This window comes from Dendrobates tinctorius, unplaced genomic scaffold (assembly GCF_039654945.1).
Source record: "Dendrobates tinctorius isolate UK_male_01 unplaced genomic scaffold, ASM3965494v1 ptg000196l, whole genome shotgun sequence".
NCBI lineage: Eukaryota > Metazoa > Chordata > Amphibia > Anura > Dendrobatidae > Dendrobates > Dendrobates tinctorius.
The window spans coordinates 11329848-11356137 of record NW_027361863.1 but is presented as its reverse complement, the minus strand read 5'-3'; the positions used below and the strand labels follow the sequence as shown (position 1 = coordinate 11356137).

At 44.8% G+C, this 26290-nt stretch overlaps 1 protein-coding gene across 2 annotated transcripts in view; it reads right to left on the bottom strand.

Moving 5' to 3' along the window:
• Nucleotides 1-25962, bottom strand: part of LOC141056181 (prominin-1-A-like) — a 98538-nt gene extending 72576 nt beyond the window's left edge. Inside the window, exons 1-3 of one of the 2 annotated variants that reach the window (XM_073552885.1) lie at nt 25756-25962; nt 8018-8565; nt 269-324 (exon numbers count right to left, since the gene is read on the bottom strand). In XM_073552885.1, the coding sequence (XP_073408986.1) occupies nt 269-324; nt 8018-8147 (186 nt within the window). In that variant the 5' untranslated portion in view covers nt 8148-8565; nt 25756-25962. Of the gene's footprint in view, nt 1-268; nt 325-8017; nt 8566-25002; nt 25359-25755 lie in introns of those variants that run through there. The other variant, XM_073552886.1, reaches the window with a different exon arrangement.
• Between the last annotated feature and the right edge of the window lie 328 nt (nt 25963-26290).

Genomic DNA, 26290 nt, shown 5'->3' with positions numbered 1-26290 from the left:
GAAACCCAAATTGCAAAAAATAAAGCTTAAGCCCCTAATACATGTATTTAAGTGAAAAAAAAGTCCCCACAGCTTCTTTCATGATCCCAATTCTTTTCCTGATCGTGTATTTCCTTCTCCAGATCAACAATCTGTGTATCTCATCCAGTGCTGGATTCCCAGCTACACAACTCAGTGCTGATGTGAAAAGTCACCTGAAAGGCATAGTGCACTTCAGACGATTAGAATCAGCAATATATTAAGGCACAATTAAAAGACGAGCACTTACCTCCTTAATTTCCTCAGAAGTAAGCTCCCCTTTTTTAATTGCTTGTTCAAGAAAAGCTGCAAACAAGATTGAAAAAAAAAAAAAAAAAGACAACCGTGTAAGGATCACAGTGGATTCCATTGTTCTAATCACAGAGATAGAGAAAAGCTCCACTCACATCTGTGCTGCATCTTACATTTTTGACCCAAGCTACCATGCTGTGCCAGATCCCTCATAGAAAAGATAACTCCAGCCCCCATCTTTAACAACCAAGAGGCCCATTGGAACTTGCAATTCCTATTCTAATTAATGAGAATGTTCAGTCTCAAACCAAGCTTTAAAAAAAAAAAAAAAAAAAAGAAAAGAATAAAAAACAGAACAGGATGTCATTGCTTCCAGTCCTGGAAAAAAAAAAAAAGCCTGCACTGGATCCACAAGGGTGACAGCAGATTATTTAGGCATCCATGCTCCTTGTAGATTTTATTTCAAAGTTGGACAAATCAGTGACAATTTTTTTTTTTTATTAAAAATCCTCACCCGTTTTGGGTTTACAGCTCCTATGCAGGCTTAGGTGTGTCCATGATTACAAAACTGATCCTGTGCAGTCTGATCCTGTGCAGTCTGAGGCAGCGATACGTCTTCTGTTCTCTACTTCTCACTTATGACAATTAGTACATTAGGAAGAAGTGCAGGACAAGTGGATGGACCTACGACTGCGGGATCTGACTACGCCGGGTTTGTTTGTAGTCTGTCACCGTGGAGACACATACCGGTAAATAATCTTGGCTCCAAACTAATCTCTAAAGTTGCCTTCCCGCCCCCTTTAGGCCCTGCAGAAAGCAGATCAGTGGTGCCAGCTTCTATAACTCTGCCAGATGTTCTTCTAAGCGTTAATGATTTATCAGGCCTGTAATAAACAAAAAACCGTGACCGAGTTCCTGGTTTTTCATTATATGCAGAATTCTTTAGATATGTGGAACTTCAGGTTTTCAAACACTGATATGTCACCATATTTCTAGCAGGTGAGCACCGATTATAAAGTCTTGTCCTTCGGTCAAATTGTTGAAACTTTTTTTTTGTATCTGTATTTTTCTCTGCGAAAACTGGGTGACAATCAAGAAGACTTTGCAAAATCAAATCAGGGCAAATTTGTGCCAGGCCACGCCAAAAAAAAATGGTGGGGTTGCAAAACCTGACAAGTAGGCACATCTGGGTGGTGTTGAGGCAGAGACGGCGGCGAGACCAAGGCGGCCTTAAATTAATAACACAAATGTTGGTAACTGTTCTCACTAGAAGAAATCCACATGACGAATTATCAGCAGAGGACAAGTAAACGACATTTTACAAGTCTCATCCACAGACTAAGTGGGAGGTCAACGACAAAGAAGAGAGAGGAGAGCGAGGAGGCCGACAACAAAGAAAAGGAGAGAGGAGAGCGAGGAGGCCGACAACAAAGAAAAGGAGAGAGGAGAGCGAGGAGGCCGACAACAAAGAAAAGGAGAGGGGAGAGCGAGGAGGCCGACAACAAAGAAAAGGAGAGGGGAGAGCGAGGAGGCCGACAACAAAGAAAAGGAGAGGGGAGAGCGAGGAGGCCGACAACAAAGAAAAGGAGAGGGGAGAGCGAGGAGGCCGACAACAAAGAAAGGGAGAGAGGAGAGCGAGGAGGCCGACAACAAAGAAAGGGAGAGAGGAGAGCGAGGAGGCCGACAACAAAGAAAGGGAGAGAGGAGAGCGAGGAGGCCGACAACAAAGAAGAGAGAGGAGAGAGCAAGGAGGCCGACAACAAAGAAGAGAGAGGAGAGAGCAAGGAGGCCGACAACAAAGAAGAGAGAGGAGAGAGCAAGGAGGCCGACAACAAAGAAGAGAGAGGAGAGAGCAAGGAGGCCGACAACAAAGAAGAGAGAGGAGAGCGAGGAGGCCGACAACAAAGAAAGGAGAGAGGAGAGCGAGGAGGCCGACAACAAAGAAAGGAGAGAGGAGAGCAAGGAGGCCGACAACAAAGAAAGGAGAGAGGAGAGCGAGGAGGCCGACAACAAAGAAAGGAGAGAGGAGAGCGAGGAGGCTGACAACAAAGAAAGGAGAGAGGAGAGCGAGGAGGCTGACAACAAAGAAAGGAGAGAGGAGAGCGAGGAGGCTGACAACAAAGAGAGGAGAGAGGAGAGCGAGGAGGCTGACAACAAAGAAAGGAGAGAGGAGAGCGAGGAGGCTGACAACAAAGAAAGGAGAGAGGAGAGCGAGGAGGCTGACAACAAAGAAAGGAGAGAGGAGAGCAAGGAGGCCGACAACAAAGAAAGGAGAGAGGAGAGCGAGGAGGCCGACAACAAAGAAAGGAGAGAGGAGAGCGAGGAGGCCGACAACAAAGAAAGGAGAGAGGAGAGCGAGGAGGCCGACAACAAAGAAGAGAGAGGAGAGAGCAAGGAGGCTGACAACAAAGAAGAGAGAGGAGAGAGCAAGGAGGCCGACGACAAAGAAGAGAGAGTCCTGAGAGAGCAAGGAGGCCGACGACAAAGAAGAGAGGGGAGAGAGCAAGGAGGCCGACGACAAAGAAGAGAGAATGTGGTCGCCACACTGGCTTTGCCTTCCTCCAGGGGAGGGTAATGCCAGGCTTGGAAGCAGTGATGGGTCTCTCCAGCAGTTAACCTAATGCATGCAACACAGTTCCACTCCGGGCCACCAGGGGGAACTCTGAACGAGGATTGAGGAGCAGAGTGCTATCTGAGGGTCAGGAGAAAGGAGTAGTCAGATAGTGTGAGGAGGTCCACGTGTGCAGATGTGTGGAGCGGGGTGGAGGTTGAGCTCCGGGAGGAGAGATCCCTCACCGCTAGAGCGCAAACACTGGAGCCTGGTCTCCGCGGTGGTACGGATGCTAACGGTCCTGCCACAGATACCAGAGGAGTAGAGGGCTGTAAAAGCCCTACTCCGATCTAAGACTTGGGACACAACAGCAATTGAATATAGAGCCAGGACTCAGGAGAGGAGTCCCCGATAGAGGCTACAGCTGTCTGACATACAAGTAAAGTTCTAGGAACATCTGAAGGGAGGCATTTCAGAGTAACTAAGTACTGGAGTGCTTCACACTACAAAGCGCTAGGAAGGAGACTGCACAGCCCTTCTGCTGAGAGAGAATCCTGATCTGCTTCCAGGCTAACCTGCTCCAATACCATCTGTGATCAGGACTCTGGACTGCATCTACTCAGTAAAGGTACAGAAACTACAATCGCTGTGTCTTGTCTGTTCCCTACGCTTTCGGCACTGCTACATCCCCGTGCCAGCTACATCTACACTGCCCTGGGACTACAGCGCCACCTGTGGGGAGCTTTACCATCTAAGCTGCACACACCATCAGTCCCAGTGGATCTGTATGCAGCGTTGGCCTAACACCATATTTGCCAAACACCACGGGTGGCGTCACAAACTATTCTACCATTAACTACATCTCCCTATTGTTTGGGCGCCCAGGGCCACGGACCGGGTCACCGCTGCTGTGACACATCCCCCTGACACCGGCCCGGTACAGAGTACCCCACAGCCCTGGGAGGGCGACCCAAGAGGAGAGAGCAAGGAGGCCGACGACAAAGAAGAGAGAGAGCAAGGAGTCACACGACAAAGAAGAGAGAGGAGAGGAGGCCAATGACAAAGAAGAGAGAGGAGAGGAGGCCAATGACAAAGAAGAGAGAGGAGAGGAGGCCAATGACAAAGAAGAGAGAGGAGAGAGAGGAGGCCAATGACAAAGGAGAGAGAGGAGAGAGCAAGGAGGCCGACGACAAAGAAGAGAGAGAGGAAAGCGACTACAAAGAAGAGAGGAGCGCGAGGAGGGTGACGACAAAGGAGAGAGAGAGGAGGCTGACAACAAAGCTGAAAGAAGAGTGAAAAGAAATGGAGGAGGATAACGAAGACTAGGTGGATGAGAACAAAAAGAGAAACAGGAGGTAGAAAAGTGATGAGCGAGTGATGATGCCAATTGAGCACTTCAGCGTGCTCAAATAATATGTTCGAGTCCCCGCAGCTACAAGTCTTGCAGCTGTTCAAAGGCCGCAACACATGCACGGATTGTTTGTTTGGTATCCGAGCACACTCGCTCATCACTATTAATGACAAATAGGAAAATATCAAAGAGAAAGAAGGATGATGAAGAGGATGATGAAGAGGAGGACAAAAAAAAAAAAAAAGGAAGTGTTGGAGAAGGAGGAAGAAGCAAGAGGAGGAATATCGGTCAAAAACCCTGCCACATTTTATTTTTTTATTATAATATTAATATTATGTCTTACACCCGCCATGGCCGGATTTAACTTCATCACTGATAAGTGAAGATTCATGATGTTTTTTTTCCCATAAGAACAGAACCTATAACTGTTATTTCAGGGTGCATTGTTGGTCCTATCAGTCAGTGGGTGTTTGCACGGCTTTTGTACCGGTCCATGTGGCATATAACACCTGTGTATAGCAGCTTTGTGTCAGTGTTTGCTTTCAAGGCTCATTTATAACCCAGGGAATATGTCAGCCATTGAATAGCAGACATCAGCCTGTGTGTTATCTGTAGCAGTCATTTCTCACGTGTCTCATTGTATAAACAGTCTAAAGACCCCGAACACATACGGGTAAAAGGCAACTGGACTCGTCAATTTCTGCCCGACTAGCTGACCATCGGTGTATGGGGCCTCACACTCTCTCTCCAGGACGAGTTTTGAATAAGAAGATTGGACATGTGGAATTTTCATGCCCAATCTTTTAGTTTTCCCTGAAGAAATGCAGAGAGGTGTCCGCATCAGTTTATGTCCCCATATAATATATTAGATAACTGTTGGCAGACTTATTCATGTGCCTTCAAAGAGGTGAGCAGAGAAAGTCGCTGCCAGAAACCTACAGGGTGGGCCATTTATATAGATACACCTAAATAAAATGGGAATGGTTGGTGATATCAACTTCCTGTTTGTGGCACATTAGTATATGGGAGGGGGAAACTTTTCAAGATGGGTGGTGACCATGGCGGCCATTTTGGATCCAACTTTATTTTTTCCAATGGGAAGTGGGTCATGTGACACATCAAACTTATTGAGAATTTCACAAGAAAAACAATGGTGTGCTCAGTTTTAACATAACTTTATTCTTTCATGAGTTATTTACAAGTTTATGACCACTTATAAAATGAGTTCAAAGTGCTGCCCATTGTGTTGGATTGCCAATGCAGCGCTCTTCTCCCACTCATGACACACTGATAGCAACACCGCAGAAGAAATGCTAGTCTAAGGGGGTCAGATGCCTTGTAGCAATGCTCGGACCTGACACCCATAATGTGGTGGTGCACCATCTTGCTGGAAAAACTCAGGGAACGTGCCATCTTCAGTGCATAAAAAGGCCAACACATCATCATGGAGCAATTTCAGATATCCAGTGGCATTGAGGTCTCCATTGATGAAGAATGGCCCCAGTATCTTTGTACCCCATATACCACCAATTATGGCTGTCAGGTCCGAGCATTCCTACATGGACAGTTTCCAGGAAAGTGGATTGGTCGTCGTGGGCCAGCTGAATGGCCACCAAGGTCTCCTGATCTGACCCCTTAGACTTATCTTTGGGGTCATCTGAAGGCAATTGTCTATGCTGTGAAGATACGAGATGTGCAGCATCAGAAACAACGGATACTGGAAGCCTGTGCTAGCATTTCTTCTGCGGTGTGGCTATCAGTGTGTCACGAGTGGGAGAAGAGGGTTGCATTGACATGGAGGCAGAATGCAAGACACGGGAGGAGGCAGAATGTGACAGTGAGACACAGGAGGGGGCAGGATGGGGAAATCATATGGGGCACAATGGATACTCATGAGGGCAGGATGAGAGAAAATATGGCTGAAGCCAGGAATGAGACACACGAGCGCCAGGATGGGGGATATTACCATAGGGGCCAATTAAGGGATATTATTACTGTGATGTATTTTTTTTTTTTTTTTTTTTTGAGAATACTGCTTTAAGTGGGGGAAGATCCTGTTACTATGCAGAGTAACACTGTCGCCTTTTTTCTTCATCTGGTGTATTGTAGAAGTTGGGATAAAATTAAGTAATGTGTTCTGCAAGTGGACCTCTAGATAACGGTGTTATTTCCTGCAGAGACGAGCCCTGGCTGGAAGAAGTGATGGCGGTCTGTGCTGGATGAAAGATGAAAAGCGAAGATGAAGGACTTCACCTAGAGACGTCACTGGTGAGTCAGTGTGCTACCTGTGCACTGACAGTATACACTATATACTGAGTGCCTTTGTACAATGTCACCAGTGATCACTGTATTACCTGTACACAGACACTGCATACTAAGTACAGATCTCCTGTGTATAATGGCACTTATGGTGATAGTATTTATGTGTTTTTTTTTAATTAATGATCAGTATTGTAGTAATCAGTCACTGTGCTGGTAATATGTGGTCTGGTCATGGTGTGGCTGCATTTGTTCCTTGTATGTGGTATTATAGGTCACTATGTGGTGGTAATATGTTGTCTGGACATGGTGCGGTGGTATTTGTTCCTTGTATGTGATATTAATAGTCATTTTAAAAAAAATTTAAAAAGAAGTAAAAAATATACCTAAATTGTATTGGATATTTTACCAAATGTTTAATAGGTTAGAGTAGAGTAGAGCTCGGCCAAAGGAGTCTACCTTGTCGTGGTGGCAGATTTATAAAATATTTTGGCCAAAACAAGAGCTGCTGGCTATATGTGTGATTGATCTGGAGATGGGAACTATTAATGTTTGATTGGTGAGAAGTGGAGTTTTTCCAAGAGAGAGCGGTGGGACTGTGGACAGTTCGAAGGGTGGAGGGTGGAGCCTGGGTGGAGTTTCAAGGGGGCCCCGAAATTCCTAGTGGCAGAACTGGTTGAGGGGTGTGTTATAATTTTACATTCTGTGGTGGTCTAAAGTAGTCAAAGGGTCAACGTTTGTACACAATGGGTTCCAAACTTAGTAGGAAATGGGGGGCTTTATTTGCCATCTAGCAGCTCTTCACAAAACTCAGTATTGGCACTTATTTTTTTGTAGCAGAGAGAAAGGAGAAAGAAAAGAAAGAAGTGAGGATACAACACTGAAATGTGGAAGCAAAGGGAAGATAGAGAAAGAGGGCCCACATTCTTAAGGGCCCCCACATCATATCAGAGAATTACCTAGTTGGGTGTCAGAGTTTTCGGAGTTCAAGAAATGTGAAAATACCATTAGATAAGAAATGGTTATTTATAGGGTCCATAATTCCTATAATCTGATAATCCAAAAATTTGCAAGTCCCATAAATGTGGATTTAAAAGATTTTTTGGAAATTAAAAAAAAGGGTTCTAGGGGTTATTCCATTCTTTACCAATGGATACTGCTGGATAGAGCTTGAAAATACAAGCATTTTTTTGCGGCTTCTTAAAATTTACAGCTGTTTTTGAGATATTAACACTTGTTTACAGCTCATTGCCAAATAGACGTAGCTTGCAAGTAACCCAGTAAAAATCCCCACTTGTGATGCTGACCAGCTTCAAAACAGTGCTTACAAGCGCAATAGAAAAGAGCTTGTAAGCACTGCACATGTTCTGTTGTCGGTCTCCAAGGTAACCAGCTGTAAACTGAAGAAAAACTGTTAATATCTCAAGAACGGCTGAAGATTTTAATAAGCGGTAAATTGCAAAAATGCTTTTTTATACATTCATTATCCGATAATATCCATTTATAAAGGTGGGACAAACACTTAAAATGGATTTTGGGGAATTTTAGGAATTTCACTGCACATTTTCCCTTCCCAATATACTTACCAGGCGGGAAGTCGTTTCGCTGAACCAGATCCAGATATGAATGGACCATGCTGCTAAAGACTTTCATTGCTCCTTCTTCGGGGGCAGCCTCAGGACTGTACACTGGGTTTGTCAGGTTCCCATACTCCATTTTTCTATTCCGGAGTTAGGCTAAGGTAGCCAAAAATTGCAACAACAAAAAAATTCCTCCTTAAAGGGCAAGGATCCTAAATTATAAGATCCTAGAGGGCACGTGTTTTACAGAGTCACCAAACCCGTTTTTGTTTAGAGATGGCTTTTTCTCTGAGGTCAGAGTCTTACCACTGCTGGTTCCAGAAAAAAAACAAAAAAAAAAAAACAAGTCCTTTCAGGTTTCCTGGAACATATTATGACATGTGAGAAAAAAAAAAAAAGTCAACTTCCAATTAGGAATCCACAGGAAAAAAAAAAAAAAAAAAAGTTTTAAAACTATTTGAAGGAATTATGCAAATAAATAATTCCACAAATTGCAAGAAGTTTTCAATTCCTCGGGCAGGTGGGGTTTCTTTACACAAGAACACTAGGATTTCCTGCAAGAAAAAATAAATATGGGTTGAGGGGTGAAAAATATTTATTAAAAAAATATAAATATGATATAATGTAATATATCTCTCTTCTGCTTGTTTTTCCTGGTCAGTGCTGCAGGATCAGGAATAGAAGACTCTCACCCCTCTATTATCTGCAAAGTGTAGATAATTTAAAGAATGTAACAGATAAACCATATTTTATCACCCCCCACCACGCCCCTGCATTCCACACTCACAGCCAGAGGCCTCCATGCAGGGTCTGCTGGGACCTTAGATTCAGCAGCAACATCACATTTGCATTCTGAAGACTATTTGTAGAATATGTATCCGCCGAAAATTATCTAATCAGGTTTGTGATTAATACATTTTTTTTTCCATATCACAATCTGTATTATATAAAAAAAAAAAAAAAGCCTTTTCAGGTGTTTCATTATCTTCACAGACAGGATTATGACAATTGATAATGATAACACAGGATCCACTATTCATAATAGGTGATATCACAGCTCACCTCCTTCCCTTGCAGTACAATTAGGTTGGCAGATGCTCATTAGATGCCTCATTACAAAAGATAAGATTTGAGTAAACTATTGCTGTTAATGTATGTGTGGCCAGTTTGAAAATGGCAAGGGTTTTTTTTTTTTTTAAATATAAAACATGAAGTATTACTCTTTTTTTTTTATAAAGTATAAAAAAAAAAATTAAATCTGATACATCACAGGTGTTCTTTTTGGATTCTCCAGCTGTGTATTCTTTCGAAATCTCAAACCCCTACACTGCGGAGGAGATCTGCAGATCAGACATCTGCAACGTGTCAATTTTAGCTGCGGACTATCACTATGGATTAAAACCTTTGAAATGTAAACATTAATAAAATCCACAGTAATCCAGCTACAAAATCCACAAAATTGTAGTGCAAACCTTGCATCTGCGAATTACTCAGCAGAAATTCCACAGATAAGTCTTAGGTGCACGTACCCTTTGGATCCCTTTGCACAAGGATATTATCTGTCGAAAACAAGCTTCGATCAAAAATATAGAAATAAACTTCATTTACATTGAGTATTCAAAAAAAAAAAATTCACGGACGGAGTATTTTTTTCAGGATGCATTGGAAAACCATCATTAGGATTATAAGTGATCCATGTCTACAGTCCATAATTCTGATATTATTAATAATGGGGCAAGAAGTTTCATAACAACAACTGTCAGCCTGACCTGGTGTCTCCTTCAGTCTCTTTTCCTCAGGAATCAAACACTTCGTTTTGCAGTTCCTGCCATCCTTTCCACTTTTTCTGGTCCAAAATCTTTTGGCCAATAGATGACTGCTCCGCAGTCACTGCGCCACAGAGTGGTAAGCAGCACGCTTTAGCCCTTTGATTGACAGGACTCCGTGCAGTATATTAGTGAGCTGAGAAAGTGACAGGACAGCCGCTGCTTACTGTGTAACAAGCGGTGACTGTAGAAGAGCCGGGCACACGTCTGACTGAAAGCCGGCGGCTCCTGGGAAGAATACAGATCATTTTCTCCTGGTAGCTGCACTTTTATTGAGGCGACCATACAGTATGGAAACGCTACTAACTTTGAGATTTACAGCATTTGGGGCAGGACAGGTTCCTTTAAAGAGCACCCTTTACATGACATTCCTGGAGATATATCAGTATTCTTGGGGCAGAGTCTTCTGCACTTATTACTCACAGGTTACAACTTTTGCTGCACTTTCCAAAACTACAGCTCAGCTACTTGTACGAATAGCGATATAGACTTGTCTAATCTGATACGTACAAGGATGGCTCTCACATTCCGGGGCCAAGAACGTGGCTGCTGGTTAAAAAGTTGGCACTAGTTTTTAAGCAGACGAAGGCGAGCACGGCGGCGTGCCAAGCTGACGGCTTCCAGGAACACGTCCGAATGCCGATACCTGCCGGTATCAGGTACTGCGAGGTTTGTGTTCTACAATAGCAATCCTGCTATCTACACACGAACATAAGGAAGACGTCGGGTTTCGACTAAACAAGAGCACAAAATCAGGAAATCCTTAAAGGGGAATTAGTCACTAAGTTTTGGTCACCAGCATAATGTAGGGACAGAGACCCAGATTCCAGCGATGAGAGCAGAAAACCAGAAAGCGGCTCATAGGGTTAAATATGTACAGAATACGGGGAAGAAAAATAGTTGAAAAAAGCCTTAAGGAGCTGGGCACAACTCCAAGTAGACTAAGTAGGAAGGATTGCTGCAAGTGTCCGGGATTCTCAGTCGGATAGGCCACGTGCCGCCAGGATGCTTGTGGAAAGGCAAAAGGGACATGGTATTATTCGGCGCAAGCGGATGCCGACATCCAGACACACCGGACTGACAATCCTATCTGCACCTATTTTGCACAGTACTAACAGTACCGTGCTCCTTCACCTTGTGATTGCAGCAATAATGTCGCTTATTGGGCTGCTTGCTGCAGTTTTGATGAGCAGATAATCATCACTAGCGGACTAGTAAACCTTGAGCTCTTTATAACCCAGCCCCCCAGCAATGATTGGCACTTTCAGCCTATGCACAGTGTACATAGATCAATCAGTGGTGTGGGTGGGATAACTTATACACAACTCAGTATTCAGAGAGCTGCAACAAATAAAATCACTATTTTATCAAAACTACAGCAAGCTGCCCAGTAAGTGAAACATCACATTTCCTTTAAGCACCGTAATCCGTGCAAATTGCACACATGGCGTTAGTCACTGGAAATAATAAAGATATGTGATAAACGATAATTGTTTTTGTTTTGGATCTTCATGGAAATTACTTGGGCACTGCAACTCAACTCCATTGACGTGTGATCTGAGCTGCAGTACCTGAGAACGGCCACAACACTGTGTGCGGAGCTGTGTCGATCTGGCACTGTACAGATGGCGGCCACCACAGCTGCAGTTGATCAGTGGGGGTGTCGGACCCCTTACTAATTGATATTGATGACCAATCATAAGGATAGGCTGTCATCTCAGTAGTGGACAACCCTTGTATTCCAATGCCAAACTTTTTGTTAAATCATTGTTACAGACGCTATGACAGATATGATGGATACATCATAAGTAGAGGTGAGTGAATATCTTCGGTTCCCGCTTATTCAGCAAGCTCTAGCGCTTACCAAGTAAGCTGCAGCGGGAACCTGGCTTCCTGGATTGCGCCGGCTGAACAGCTGACAGCCGCTGCAGCTGCATGTGTCACGGATGTGGTTAGTGGAACCACTATGCCACAGACCGCGGAGAACCTGGCTGTTCACTAGAGCCTCTGATGGTGAAGTTAGACTTGACTCTCGAACGCCAGGTACCACTCCAGGACAGACCAACAGATGTGCAGCAGCTGGACCCAGAGAACAGACTGGAGGGAGCGGCTGACAGAGTTCACATCAGAGTGCAGCAGGCAGGGTCTGCACCAGAGTGCAGCAGAGACTGGTATGCAACCTTACACAACTTTTTAGACTGCAAAACAGGAAGGTTGCTCAGGCACCTCCCCAATGGGGAGGAAGCAATATATACATAATGTCCCACAGCTATTTACACGCAAGTTCACGCGCTGACCCTTTAAGAGAACGGGAGTGCATGCGCGCGTGCCCTAAGGACATGGCCAGAGGACCGGCTGGAAGCTTGCAGAGCATGGGGAAGGGAAGAACTGACCGCAGCACGGGTGACTGAAGAGACACGCCGGAGACTCTGCCTGTCAGAGCAGGACTCCGGCGTGGTGCTAACACACAGTCACAGCACATGCATGGGGAGCCCGACACACACAGCCGCAACATATGCAGCTGCCGCGGCGATCAGTTCAGCCGGCTTGATCCAGGAAGCCATCTTCCCGCTCCAGCTTATTCAGGAAGCGCTATAGCTTGCCGAATAAGCGGGGAACTGAAGATATTTGCTCAACTCTAATTATAAGGGCTCATACTCACTTGCGAGTCTCTCGCATGAAAACCCGACACTGCCGCCGGCACTGGGACCGGAGTGTGCAGCTACATGTCTTTCTATGCTCCGGTCCCAGTGCCGGCTGCAGTGTCAGATTTACATGCGAGAGACTCGTGCGAGGATTGTGCGAGTCTCTCGCAAGTGAGTATGAGCCCTAAGTGTTGTGCTACTCTACTCTGACCCTCAAAATGTAACTAAAGCTCAATGCATGCTGGGTATTGTTTGCGAGACAGGTGGTTCTCCCCCAAAAAAAATCCTGCTCAAAACCCGCAGCAACTGCTAATTGGACTATCAGCCGCTCCACGTGACCTTAAAGGGGCGGTTTTCTCATCTTATTCAGTGAGTCAAATTGCTTGTAAGAGTAGCAATTCTGTAATTTACTGGCTATTAAAAATACTCTCCGCCCTCAATTACTTTGTTGTGGTTCTGAAGTGTATGAGTAGTGACGGGTCTCCTATGTAAGGAGCGCAGCCCTTACAAACTCTGCTATAGAGCTTGCCAGTGCAGCTCTAAAGCACTGTATTTGCTTCCAATCCCAGTCTCCGCGCACCTGCCGAAAGCCAGACTCCGCGCACCTGCCGAAAGCCAGACTCCGCGCACCTGCCGAAAGCCAGACTCCGCGCACCTGCCGAAAGCCAGACTCCGCGCACCAGTCCGTGCTGCAGAGGCAAAGCGGCCTTTGCTAGCTGCATCAGAGTGCAGACAGTTGGGGCCAACCTCTGTTGCCAGGCTACAGGCCTGACCTGTCAATCATCCGGAGCGCACTGCCCCATGGCCAGCAGGAAATCTTTCTCTGTGCATAAAGTTCTGGTCTAGACCGTCCATTAAACAGCTTTTATTAGTCCGGGTTTGCTCATCTATATGGCTTCTTATTATACAAGGAAACTTTTCTACTGAATTTACATAATAGAAAAAAGGGGAAATTCCTCTAAAAATATTCACAATAAAAAAAAAAATCAGAGTAAACAAAGAAAAACTCCACGGTGTTAGTTTCCTGCTCTGAAGGAAGTGTCGTCTTTGGTCACCTAAACCAAAGTATCTCTAACTACCCGCCACCTTCGGCCCCCTACCAGTGCCCCGAGCACCTGACACAGGAGAGAATGGGAACAGCAGACAGAATATAACACATGTGCGGATGGCTGTAGGGCCGCACAATGCGACATTTGTGCTCGGTTGTGTTTTACTTCCTTGATCGTTTCAATGAGACTCATGTTTTACAGATCACTTTCACTTATTTATAAATTGCTTATAATAAATCATCCGCTGGGCGGTAAATGGGGGCGGTACCTCCATTATTCATAGTATTACCTGTTACCAAATCTGCAGAGGATCCGTGACCAGATTTCACAATATAAATGGCGAACACAAAGGGGGCCGCACAGATCACGCTAGCTGCTGCCCAAACGCTTGATCACCGATCCGTCCTCCTTACAGCGTACGTGTCCGACAACTTATAGAATTTTTTATTAGCCCCGCATCCTGTTTTTCACACGTGTCTACTTGGATAATCTGATGCCTATAGGACGGACCATCTTGGTCGCTTTTTGACCCAAGCTTTCTCAAAAACAAAAAAGGTGGTCGAGGTGAGCTGTTGGCCAAATGTCCGTTCAGTTGGGCACATTAAGGCTTGGGTCACACGTGCGTAAAATCTCTCATCCCAGAGAGATCGGTTCAATTATGCCAATCACACTGACCTGAATCTCTCAGATGAGAAGATGGGGAGACTAAAAAGAAAAAAAAAAAAAAAAAAAAAAAAAAACTTCATGTACTTAATTTTGTTCGGTCCAATGTCATCCGAGTGCAGTCCGATTTTTCCCACGGACTCATTAACAAGTGCAATCTGAATATCGGATCAAACCTGTGCACGCAGCCGGTTTTTTTTCCCTCGGACAGACTGGGTCTGGGAAAATAATTCGACATGTGCGCGGCCCCATAGAATAACATTCAACGTACGAGAAAAGTTGTCTCCAGTGACCACAGAAAATAGGATTCTTAAAACTTGACGTTTATTTTATCATCACATTAAAAAAAAGCACATGGCATTTTAACACGGTCCTGAGGTCACAGCAGTTTAGCCAGGCTGGGAGAACAGCTTCAATGAATAGCGGTGATGTCACTGATGCTGCACTCCCTCACAGCCTGACCCGCCCTGAACTCTGGAGCGTGGGAAAATCAACTGGCATTTTCCCATGCTCAAGAGGTCATCGCAGTTCAGGCTGTGAGGGAGCGCAGACTCATTGATTTCATCGCTAATCACTGAGTCTACGCTGGCAGCATCTCATTCATTCACCAGTAGTTTGCAGCTGAGGCGGTCACATCCTAGCACAGTCCTGGTTGCAAACTGTATATTCCCCCAAATATGGATTACTGCGTGGGGTACACCGACGGACAGGTATGGTATATTGTTGGTTTGTTATTTTTATTACAGATAGAGGGTGTTGCATGGATTAGGTGTGTTTGTATGTATGGTTTAATTAATAATAATAAAAGGAGTCTGTGTTTATTTCAAATAAAGGATTTTTTAATGGGTGTCTGTTTTATTTACATTTTTACTATATGGGGTTAGTAATAGGGGCGTTTTATTGACGCTTCTCCATTAATAACCTCGGGGCATGATGTCACAAAGACATCAACCCCCAAAACAATTACCCCACTTGCCACCGCTACAGGGCAAGTGTGAAGAGCAAGGTCACTGACATCTATATAACTATTCTGCATCTATTTACTGTATGTAATCTAGGTCTTCTATCCTGTTGGCTCCTGCAGTGATTTTACAGAAGATGAATTACCGGATATATATATATATAAATATATCTCTCTCTCTCTCTCTATCTCCCTGAAATATTATGTATGTACGTATGTATGTGTGTGTGTTGTAGAATATTTTGTTTTAAAACGATGTATAAAGGATAGAGAACTGCTGTATGTAAAAGCTCATGTTAAAAATCGCATGGCATACGGATGTTCCGTTTAGAAATCGCATGACACTCGTCCGTTTTTATGGTCTGGAAATTGGACCTTTTTTTTTTTTTCCTCACATATGGGTATGAGCCCTAACAGTCATGAAGGAGAAAGAAAAAGACATTGAACTGTTCTGTCCTAGGTGTCAAAACTTAGATGACTACATGGGCCATCTGCAATCCAATAGCTCCTGATAATGCACAATTCAACCTGCTTTGGAGGTACAAATGGACCCGTGTGGCTGCACCATGGTGTGTCCATACCTGCCTCATGAGCATATTATTTTGCACTGACCTTCTAGAAACTTTGTACCTTTTCATGGCAGATCACCAAGAGATGAAGTCAAAGTCAGATCGGTCCAGAAATCTTGTTTGGAATTTATATATAGCCTACAGATAAAGCAGTGTTTGAGGAAACAGTTCTAGAAAGGAACAAAAAAGTCCAAGACAGTGCAGTTTCTGCTCCTCCAGCGTGCCGGTGTGTGGCTGCTTGAGTTGGAGAGCGGCAGAGCTTCCTGCTAGAGACCAGCGGGAGAGGAACTAGTAAGAGGGCAGAGATGATCCACCAACAGCACCTACAAGACTGCAGAAACTTTGTACTGTTTCTTAAGTTCATCCCGAACACAACCAAAATAGATGGCCAAGAACAACAAGAGGAACGCGAGAGGACACCTGGTGCACCACGATATCAAAACCAAAAGGGTCAACCAAAGCAAAGTGTTACACGTTTCCATTAGCATCTCGCATCAGATGCCATACACTAGTCTGGATCCAGCCTTAGGGCTCATACTCACATGCAAGAAACTCGGACGAGTCTCACACGTCAATACCCGGCACTTCTGCCGGCACTAGTATCGGTGTGTTCAGCTGCATAGAATTACATGCAGCCGAACGCTCCGATGTAAGTGCCAGCGGCAGTGCCGGGTATTGACCTGTGTGGCGCCCCTGTGGGCTCAGTTGCCACAGAGGTACTGCACCCCCTCCTGAGGTGTGGTGCCTCACCATCCAGGTAAGTGGAGGCTCCTAATCACGCTCCAACACTCGTATCCCACACAACACAGTAGTTTAGCAAAGCCACATTGCGGCTCCCTGCTTGGAGTGTAGCAGAGTACCTTTGGTGGCTCCCTGCTTGGAACACTAAACGTGCTGGGAGGCGGGTGGAGTTAGAATACATAAAAGAGTGGGAAGGTTTAGAATTTTAGTCAGTCAGTGAGTTTGAGGTCAGTGAGTGAGGAGAGAAGATCCCTGGGAGAGGGATGGAGGAAGGAGGTGCTGCAGCAGCAGATCTCAGTGACCTGGGTCTGCTGGCACGGGAAAGGAAAGAAGGCGAAAGATATTGAACAGAAACCTGATCTTCCATAAGAAGGAAAGACTAGTACGGAACGTAGGAGTAAAAGGGAACAGAGGATGTGGGATAGAGGAAGAACCCTGCCTAGAAGTTCTAAGCGCAAGGCCGGGGCCCGGTCCCCGAGGTTGTATTGACACTAATGGTTCTACAGCAGACACCGGTGGAGTAGTGGGCTGTAAATGCACTACTCCCATCTAAGACTTGGGGACACAACAGCAATTTGGATAGTGAGCCGGGACTGAGTCAGGAGTAAGGAGTCCCCGAAGCAGGCTACAGCTGTCTGCCGTACAAGTAGAGTTCTTGGGAACATCTGTCAGGAGGCACTCCAGTGTAACTCAGTACTAGGAGTACTTCACACTTAAGGGCGCTATAGAGGTGATGTTCAGAAAGACACATGTTGGTGGAGTGTTGGAAGGGGGCATCCTATCTTGTCTGGAGGTCGACCGAGTTCCTGACCCGGAGGACACGGCATGGAGGCAGGCACCTGTGTGTACTACAGACTGTGACAACTCCCATTGAGAGCAACGGGCCCGGTGCCGAGTACCCCCACAGCCCTAGCGGGCGCTCCACATGCGAGACTCGTCCCAGTTTCTCGCATGTGAGTATAACCCCTTAATTTGAGAACTGTGCAGGAATTCTTGCACGACTGGACATCTCATGTAGTTTTAGGCTCAGGTGGTTAAGCACACCTCCATTGTGAACGGAGACATAAAAGAGCTCACATGTAAGTAATGTTTATCCGGGACTTACCAGTCAGTTCAATGGTGGATTCTCTAACCTCAGCTGGACCTAAGAAAACTGCACCTAATGTTTCCGCAAGATTTTACAAATTAGTTAACAGCAGTAAATTAGAAGTGGTAAGCAGAATTCAAAAGATAAGGCAACACATTTTGCTAAGCAACTAAACAACACTTGAGGAATAAGGAAGATTCACCAGGTAATAGAAAAAAAAGCAACACAAAAGTCCCTGATGTACAAAATAATTCTAATGAAATAATTACGATAAATTAGATTGATACTTACTTGATCATGATAAAAAAAAGCCTAATGTTGTATAGGTCCCTATTACTGATGAGCGAACATGCAGGGATAACGTTTTATCCGAGCATGCTCCTATGTTATCCGAGCACCTGGGCGTGCTTGTACATTATGTTCGAGTCTCTGCAGCTGCATGATTTGCAAACAGGCAATCCCCTCGTGTTCAGGCTGTCTAACAGCCGCAAATCATGCAGCTGCCGGGACTCGAACATAATGTACGATCACGGCCAGCTGCTTGATAACACCCAAGCATGCTTGGCTGAGAGGTCATCTGAGCACATTCTCCCATCACTTGTCCCTATCAAAACATCTCTGACCTGTTGAGACAGACTTTCCTACATCTAAGGCAGTGTTGTGCTATCTGGAACCAAAATGTTAGATGGAAGGTGGGCTCTCCAAGGATCAGACGTTCATTAATAAAGTCTTGGGTGCCAGTGACCCTGTTGCTGGTTCACCAGTTTGACTTCCATGGACCTCTTTTAGAAGGTATTAATATGGGTCGCCCTCCCAGGGCTGTGGGGCACTTGGTACCGGGCCGGTGTCAGCGGGATGTGTCACAGCAGCGGTGACCTGGTCCGTGGCCCTGGGCGCCCAAATCAATGGGGGAATGTAAATGGTGGAATAAAGTTAATGGAATAGTTCGTGACGCCACCTGTGGTGTTCGGCAAGTAGGATTTTAGGCCGACGCTGCATGCAGATCCTCTGGGCTGGTGGTGTAGCTTCCCACAGGTGAAGCTGTAGCCCCAGGTCAGCGTGGATGCAATGGAAGAGGAGAGGTGCAGGCGGTGTGGAGAATGGTACCCAGCTGTAGCAGTGCTGAATGTGTTAGCGCACAAATGAATGGAGGACACCGGGGCTTGTAGTTCCAAAGCTTTACTCACAGTCCGTTGTACACACACAGGTGCCTGCCTCCGGGGCGTGCCCTCCGGGTCAGAGACTCAATCAACCTCCGGGCAAGTTAGGATTCTCCCCTCCATCACTCCGCCAACATGTACCTTTCTGAACGACTCCTCTATAGCGCCTTAAAGTGTGAAGATCTCCTAGTACTGAGTTACACTGGAGTGCCTCCTGACTGATGTTCCCAAGAACTCTACTTGTACGGCAGACAGCTGTTGCCTGCTTCGGGGACTCCCTTCTCCTGAATCCCGGCTCTCTATCCAATTGCTGTTGTGCCCCAAATCTTAGATGGGAGTAGTGCATTTACAGCCAACTACCACACCGGTGTCTGCTGCAGAACCATAAGTGTCCATACAACTTCGGGGACGGGCCCTGGCCGTGCGCTGAGAACCTATAGGCAGGGTTCCTCTTCTAACCCACGTCCTCTCTGTTCTCTCTACTCTTTCATTCCGTACTTGTCTTTCTTTCCTATGGAAGCTTAGATTTCAGTTCTACGTCTTTCTCCTTTTCCTTTCCCGTGCCAACTGGCTCAGATCACTGAGGCAGCTGCAGCACTCAATCCTCCATCCCTTCTTCCAGGGATCCTCACTCCTGTCTGAGTGACTTCCTACCCGACTGACCTTCTGTCAGACTGACTGTCATCCTACACTGTCCCACTCTTTTATGTATCTTAACTCCACCCACCTCCCAGCACGTCCAGTGTTCCAAGCAGGGAACCACCAAAGGTGCTCCGCTACCCTCTGAGCAAGGAGCCGCAATGTGGTTGTGCAGAACTACCCTGTTGTGTGGGGTGCAAGTGTTGGAGTGTGGAAAGGAGCTCCCCTCCTTACCCAGATGGTGGGGCACTACACCTTAGGAGAAGGTGCAGTACCTCTGTGGCGACTGAGCCTTAGGGGCACCACAAATACATACTGGGACACTTGACAAGACCGCCCATTTTGGAGGCACTCTAGCCCAGTCATTTAGCCATTACTATTTGATCTGAGCAACCCTAAAGTTACCATTTTTACTGCTTCCATCACATCAGTTTTAAGAAGGTACTATTTGTAATGTCATCGTTACAGCAAGATGCACACGTCATCTTGCCAGACCGCCTAATCAAGAGAGGATAGCAGGGCTCCTCTCCGGTGGTCATGGAATACTGATGTGGCAGCTGGACCTGGACCCTGCAAATCGATTAGCTTATCTCTAAATATAAGGCCTTTTCCAAACATTATGAAGTCCATTATCCTACAGTGAAAAAGATTACTCACAAGTGGCTATACTCAGGACAGTTAGCTTTGCAGCCATTTCAACCTAAGGTTCAGAAAATGAAAATAAAACCCAAGAGCTACAGCTCAGATGCTAAAGGCCTCAGTACAATTGTAAAATGACTAAAAAATATGAGATGTTTGGAAAGGTTGCCAGAAGAAAGCCTCAGTTTAAAAAGAACATGGCAGCAGGGCTAAAGTTTACAAAGTTGTATTTGAACAAGCCACAAGTCTTCTGGAATATAGTCCTTTGGCAATGCCAAAGAGGAGATGTTTGGCCATAATGCCCTGCACATATCAACACAAATTCTCCACACCAATTGGCAAGCACGGTGGCGAAGGGGGTGAAGTTTGGGCATCCTGCAGTCATCGAGCTGACCATGAACTTCTCTGTATAGCATAGTATTCTAGAGTCAAGTATGAGGCCATTTATCCAAGAGATAAAGATTGTCCAAAACTGGGCCATGCAACAAGACAGTGATGCCAAAGAGGAAAAACCCCTTAAAGTGAGCAGTGTATAAGGAAATGTCCACAATCACCAGTGAACCTCAGCAATGACGTAAAGACGAGTGGGACCACCCGTCAATGATTTTAAGATGTCATTTACATCAATTTTTTCTCAAAATTAAGGCAAAATGCAATGGTAAAAAAATAAAAATACATGTCGTGTGAACAAACACTATTACACACAGGGATTGTACATTTCTCACTCGCTTTCACCTTACAGTCCCCCTCGGCTTGTTCTCCATCCTGTTATTTCCTACAGAAAGCTGCAGGGCAATGACGTGAAACCACAGAAACTTCAGACATCAGTTACCAGAACAAAGGGCCAAACAACACAGGGAAACTATAGACCCGGGATGGGTGGACAAGTAGTACAAGTACTTCGGTTTCAGCAAAGAAAGTTTATTGTTTGGATGAAACACTATATAGAAATTCTCTCGAATAATTGTATACGTCGCTCGCACTTCTCAATATCTCCGCTCGCTGTCAATCAATTTGAACTGCACGGTTTGTTGCTGTGTAATGAGCCGCGCGGCTGTGCGTCCATCACATAACCGGGACACATTTTTAGCCACTGAAAGCAAAAAATAAGAACTTCTCATGGAGCAGATCCCAGGGTATGCAAGCAGGAAATAGTGAGGCCCCCACATGACATGGGTCGGCGGGCAATAAATCAAGAAGTAATCAACTCCAGAAATAACCTAGTTGGGGTGGTGACAAGTCTTCTCCTAGAAGAATCCATGTTGGGATGGAGAGAACATAACAGATCAGAATAGATGTGTTCCTATGCACAAAAAGAGAAATATTGCACAAATTCTGAAAATTTAAAAAAAAAATAAAAATAATAATTTAACAAGTCGTGTATACTGTCGACTATACTATTTATTTTTAATCATTAGAGTTAGGACTGGCCCAGTTATGGTCACCGTGACGAGGTGGCATGGACTTCGCATTTTTTCTTAACAAAAAACAAGTACCCTATATTTTCATGCACTATGCCATTTATTTACTGCAGGGAATGTAATCATGGTGTTTCTTTGTTTGTTTGTTTTTTAATTTTATATATATTTTTAATGCCACGTAACACAAATTTAGGGCTCATTCAAATGACCGTATTTTCAGACCGAGTTCGGTCTGTGGAATAAACGGACCAATGTTATTCAATGTGGAAGTGCAGATTAGCAGGTTTTTGTTTTTTTTTAAACACACACACACTGACCAAATCTACATATCTAGGAAAAAAGAAGAAAAAAACCGGATGCCATCAGCAGAGACACAGTATAATATCCGCATTTTACAGATACATTGCCATTCTGTAACATAGGAAACTGTAAATGGTAAATAGCGGCTGCAATAAAAAAAAAAAAAATATGGATTGTACACAGATAACAAAAAGGTAAAAAAAAAAAAATCGTTCAAGCTTTATAGATGAAACTCTGAACAATTTTTAATACACCCATGTGAACGAATGCATACAAAATGCCTAGGGACCAATAAACTCCCAACTCCTACTTTTGGATGGGTCATCATTTCTGATCGGAGGGGCTATGACACTTGTTACCCCCTCTATTATGGGTAGTTCTTAGATGCTGCCGGAAAACAGCATGTTCACCCCTTATTTGCATTTGATCTGCAATACCCAGCCACGGCCGCTATAGAAATGATGGCGCTCATGTGTTCCAACCGCATCTGAGAACTTCCAGTTACCCACCAATATGATCGCCAGCAGCACCATGTGTCCCCCCCCCCCCATCAGATATGGATGGCCTAACTTCAAGGAGTTACTCTACTCCGCCTTTCCCTCATCCCAAAACTGTGACTGTACAATATAAAGAGGAAGTAACATCGTAACAAATAATAATCTAAAGTTCATGGTCACAATATAACTTCATCCATTCTGTTTCTTGGAGAAAAAAAAAAAAAGTTTAAAGTTTTACTTTATTTTGCCCCAATTTAAAGAAACAAAACACAGACATATGTATATCTGTCAGGTAAAGGACTGCAAGGACCAGTCAGAGCATTGCGGTCCTTTACCAGACCAAGATCCCAAGATCCACGTACAGTATGTCCGCATGAGCCCTTAGGTCAAATTTCGGCACACTGACCACAGCTATTAAAAGACCGCGATTGGCTACACATAAGCCGAGATGTGGTCAGACAGGCAGATGGTCACATTTCTCGGCAGCACATCACCTGTTTATCGACGACATTGTGCTTCTGAGAACAATTATTTTTAAGCAAATATTTTGCTCTTTTGTGGGGCGATTGAAGGCTTGTGTAAACAGTCAGACCATCAGTCTTCGTAGGAGGGCTCATTCAGATGTCAGAACGCTGATCTTTTTTACAAAAAAAACTCGTACTTAGTCTAGTTTGTGCAGCTGTTCACACATCTTGGACTACACAAAATAGCGATCCAAGGAAAAAAGAAAAAAAATAGCACTCATGTCATCCATGTGCTGTCCAATTTCATGGACTGCTTGATAGGAGAAACCTCCATCAGTGGGTTGCTTTTGGTCTTTGTATCTAAGAAAAACTTGATGAAACTTTGACCAAACCGATAGTAAAAACTGACGCTGACCAAACTGACGACGCCGGCAAAATAATTAAACACTGACCAAATGAGAAAAATCGCCAAGGTTAATGGTGCAGTCAGACTGGCGGCTCTACCAACCCGAGAGTGGCAGCGTCTGGCATTTCTATGCAGCGGTCACACGAGTTGGGAAAGCTGCCGGCCAGTCCGTGCCGATCTTGGTCCAATCTAAATGGCCGTCTGACTGCGCCCTAAGGCTAAGATCATATGAAAAAAATAAAAAATATTTCATCTAGAAAAAGAAAGCCATTTGTAATCTGAATCCTCATCAGTGTGCCATCTCTTTTTATACACCTGCAGTAGTGATGAGCGAGCACGCTCGTGTCCTAATCGAGTATTTTTTGGCGTCCTCGAAAACATCTTATCTGAGCACGCTCGCTCATCAGTGATCAGCAGCTATTGAAACTTACAAGACCAAATACAGTTTTGCATGTTAAAGAATTACAACGTATCCGCAAAAAAGTAAGTCGGGATGCTATATGGTCGATCTGTAAGGGTATGTGCACACGATGCGGATTCCGCTGCGTTTCCGCAGCGTTTTTGGCCGCTGCGGACCCGCAGCAGTTTTAGCTGCGGTGTACAGTACCATCCAAATGAATGGAAAAAAAAAACACGCTGTGTAGACGTTGCGGAAAAATCCACGCGGATTTGCTGCGGTTTTGAAACTGCAGAAAGAAGTGACATGTCAATTCTTTCTGCGGAATCCGCAGCGGGTTCCTATCTCCACCATTGTGGAGATGGTGAATCCGCAGGACCAAACCGCAGGCAAAACCGCAGATAATCCGCAGGTCTTTTGACCTGCGGTTTATCTGCGGTTTTTGCAAAATCTGTGCAGATTAATCCGCAGCGGATTCCGCAGCGTCTGCACACACCCTAAGGCATCCTATTTTTTGGGCGCACCCATAGACTTGAATCGGCGAGAGTAGCGCTTGCTCCAATTTTATTCGTGTGGACATTTGGTCCATGGAATAAAAAGAAAAAGAAACAATGGGACGGCATCTGATCCACCCTATTGAATAACATTGGTCAGGGTGCGGTCAGTTTTCTTTATGGACAGGACTCAGATCGAAAATGGTCACGTGAACCCAACAGGGAAGAAAACAGCGCAGCAACAGTTTGTGTTCTGCTCGGAGTTGTGTGCCGAAAATCCGCTGCACAATGGCCCACGTAAAGAAGCCAATGATCGGGGAGCGGTCATTCCTGGGAACGGTGAAAATCCGCAACTTGACGTTTAGTCATTGTAAGTTTCACCCCAATTTCAACGCATGGGGTGTAGTGTGCGGCAAATCTACACCAAAATCTGGATGTAAGGCCTCATTCAGACGGCACCTTCTTTCGGGTACGAGAAAAACGGACCAATTATTTTGATCAGTGTTTGTACAGAACTTGTCAGGTTCTCGGGCGTCGAGGTTAAAACCTTCTCCTATGCGACAGTCTCTGAAAATCGGACCACATTCAGATGATATCCGAGTGCGGATCGATTTTTTTATCTTTTTTTTTCACGCACCCGTAGACTTGCATTACTGATTCTGATGTGACACTTGTGTCCGTTTTTTTTTTACGACTGTGATTCTGCATGGACCACTCGGTCCAAGGTAAGGCACAGACATAAGAATGACCCCATAGACTATAATAGCTACTAGCACTATCCATGAAAAACACACAAAGCAGGTGTGCGTGAAAATCAGACGTGTGAATGAGGCCTGAACACGGTCAGTATGTCACATCAGTATTAAGAATCAAGAGAGGAACAATCAGAGGAAACGTATAATAGAAAAACGTCACTTCTGTATTTATCACCCACTCCCGGCTTTGAGTTACAAATACTGACTGTGTGAACATGGCCTTAAGGGTCTGATCAAAAAGTCTCATATCATTGCACAACAACAATCTCAGATCTCACCTGTACGATACGATGTTTCCAAGCAAAGAAGTATCCAGAGATGTACAATAATATAACATTATACTGGAAATGGTAAAGATATTTTTCTCTTAAGCCACGTTCCCACTTTTTTTTTTTTTTTTTTTTAAACGCTGCGCATTTTCCTTAATGGCTGTAGAAAATCTGCCACATCAAAAACTGATTGTGTGAACGTAGGCCTAAGCCAAGTGTCAGATGCAACAATGCAGGAGGATGCCTCATTTAGGAGACCATGTACGCGACACATACGGCCGACGTTTTATGGGTATGAGAAGCTGTGTAGAACTTATATCCACCCATATAAAATAATTTAATCATCTTTCTGAAAGAGAAATATTTTTTTTGTCCGTTTTCGGCATACGGCGCATGGCTGCAACAGATGGCAAACGATAAAAGGCCTTTTTTAAATTCTAAAAATAATTTTTTTAAACTGATTTTTTTTAAATTTCCCAGCTTGATGTTTCATTATCTATCTAGGATTTATTATTCCGCAAGTAGTAGAAGGAAAAAGGAGCAGCGTGCATTTTACATCCCTAAGCTACGGAAACTCCAAGGAGTTGACTAGAGGCTCCGCAGCGCTTCCCGGCTCTATTGTCTGGAGATTTTTAAGAAGTAAAAAAAACATTAAAAAAAAGGAACAAACAACAACACAATGAAGATAAAGCAACAAAAAAAAAAACACACAAAAGAGAAGAACAATGGAAGACAATCCAGGGCTGTGCACTGGGCTCCTACCTTGCTTTTCGGGTGTGGGAACGTGGGTTATACATGGTGAGAAGGTTGTGCCTTGGGCAGAAGTAAACAGGGTGTAATGTGACTCAGCTGCACAGGTCTAGTGAGGAGGAAGCCTCTCTGCTCCCTCATTAGTGTATCTGCCCTGCTGCAGCCCCCTCCCATGCTGGGCAGGACTTGACTTTTTGGGATGTGACAGAACTTAATTTCCAATTCCAGAGTGTAGTAAAACTTTGGCCAAGTCCCCTCCACTACCACCTTTGTTATAATGTGACCATTCCAGCTCGCAGGCGGTTAATGAGCGCTGGCAGCTTAGCAGCTTGGATGGTTTCCTCAGCCTTTTGTTTTGAGTCAGGATTTCCATATGTGGTTTTTCTATGTGAAGTGGCGGCATAGCAAATAATAGGGCACTGTGTATTGTGCCTGTGTGATAAAGCTTCGCTGCTCACCAGCTGCAGATTGTGATATACTTACAGGGAAGGCAATGGTAGCACTGGTGCTAGAGAGCCCAAAATGCGGGCAGGCATGGTGCAGCATT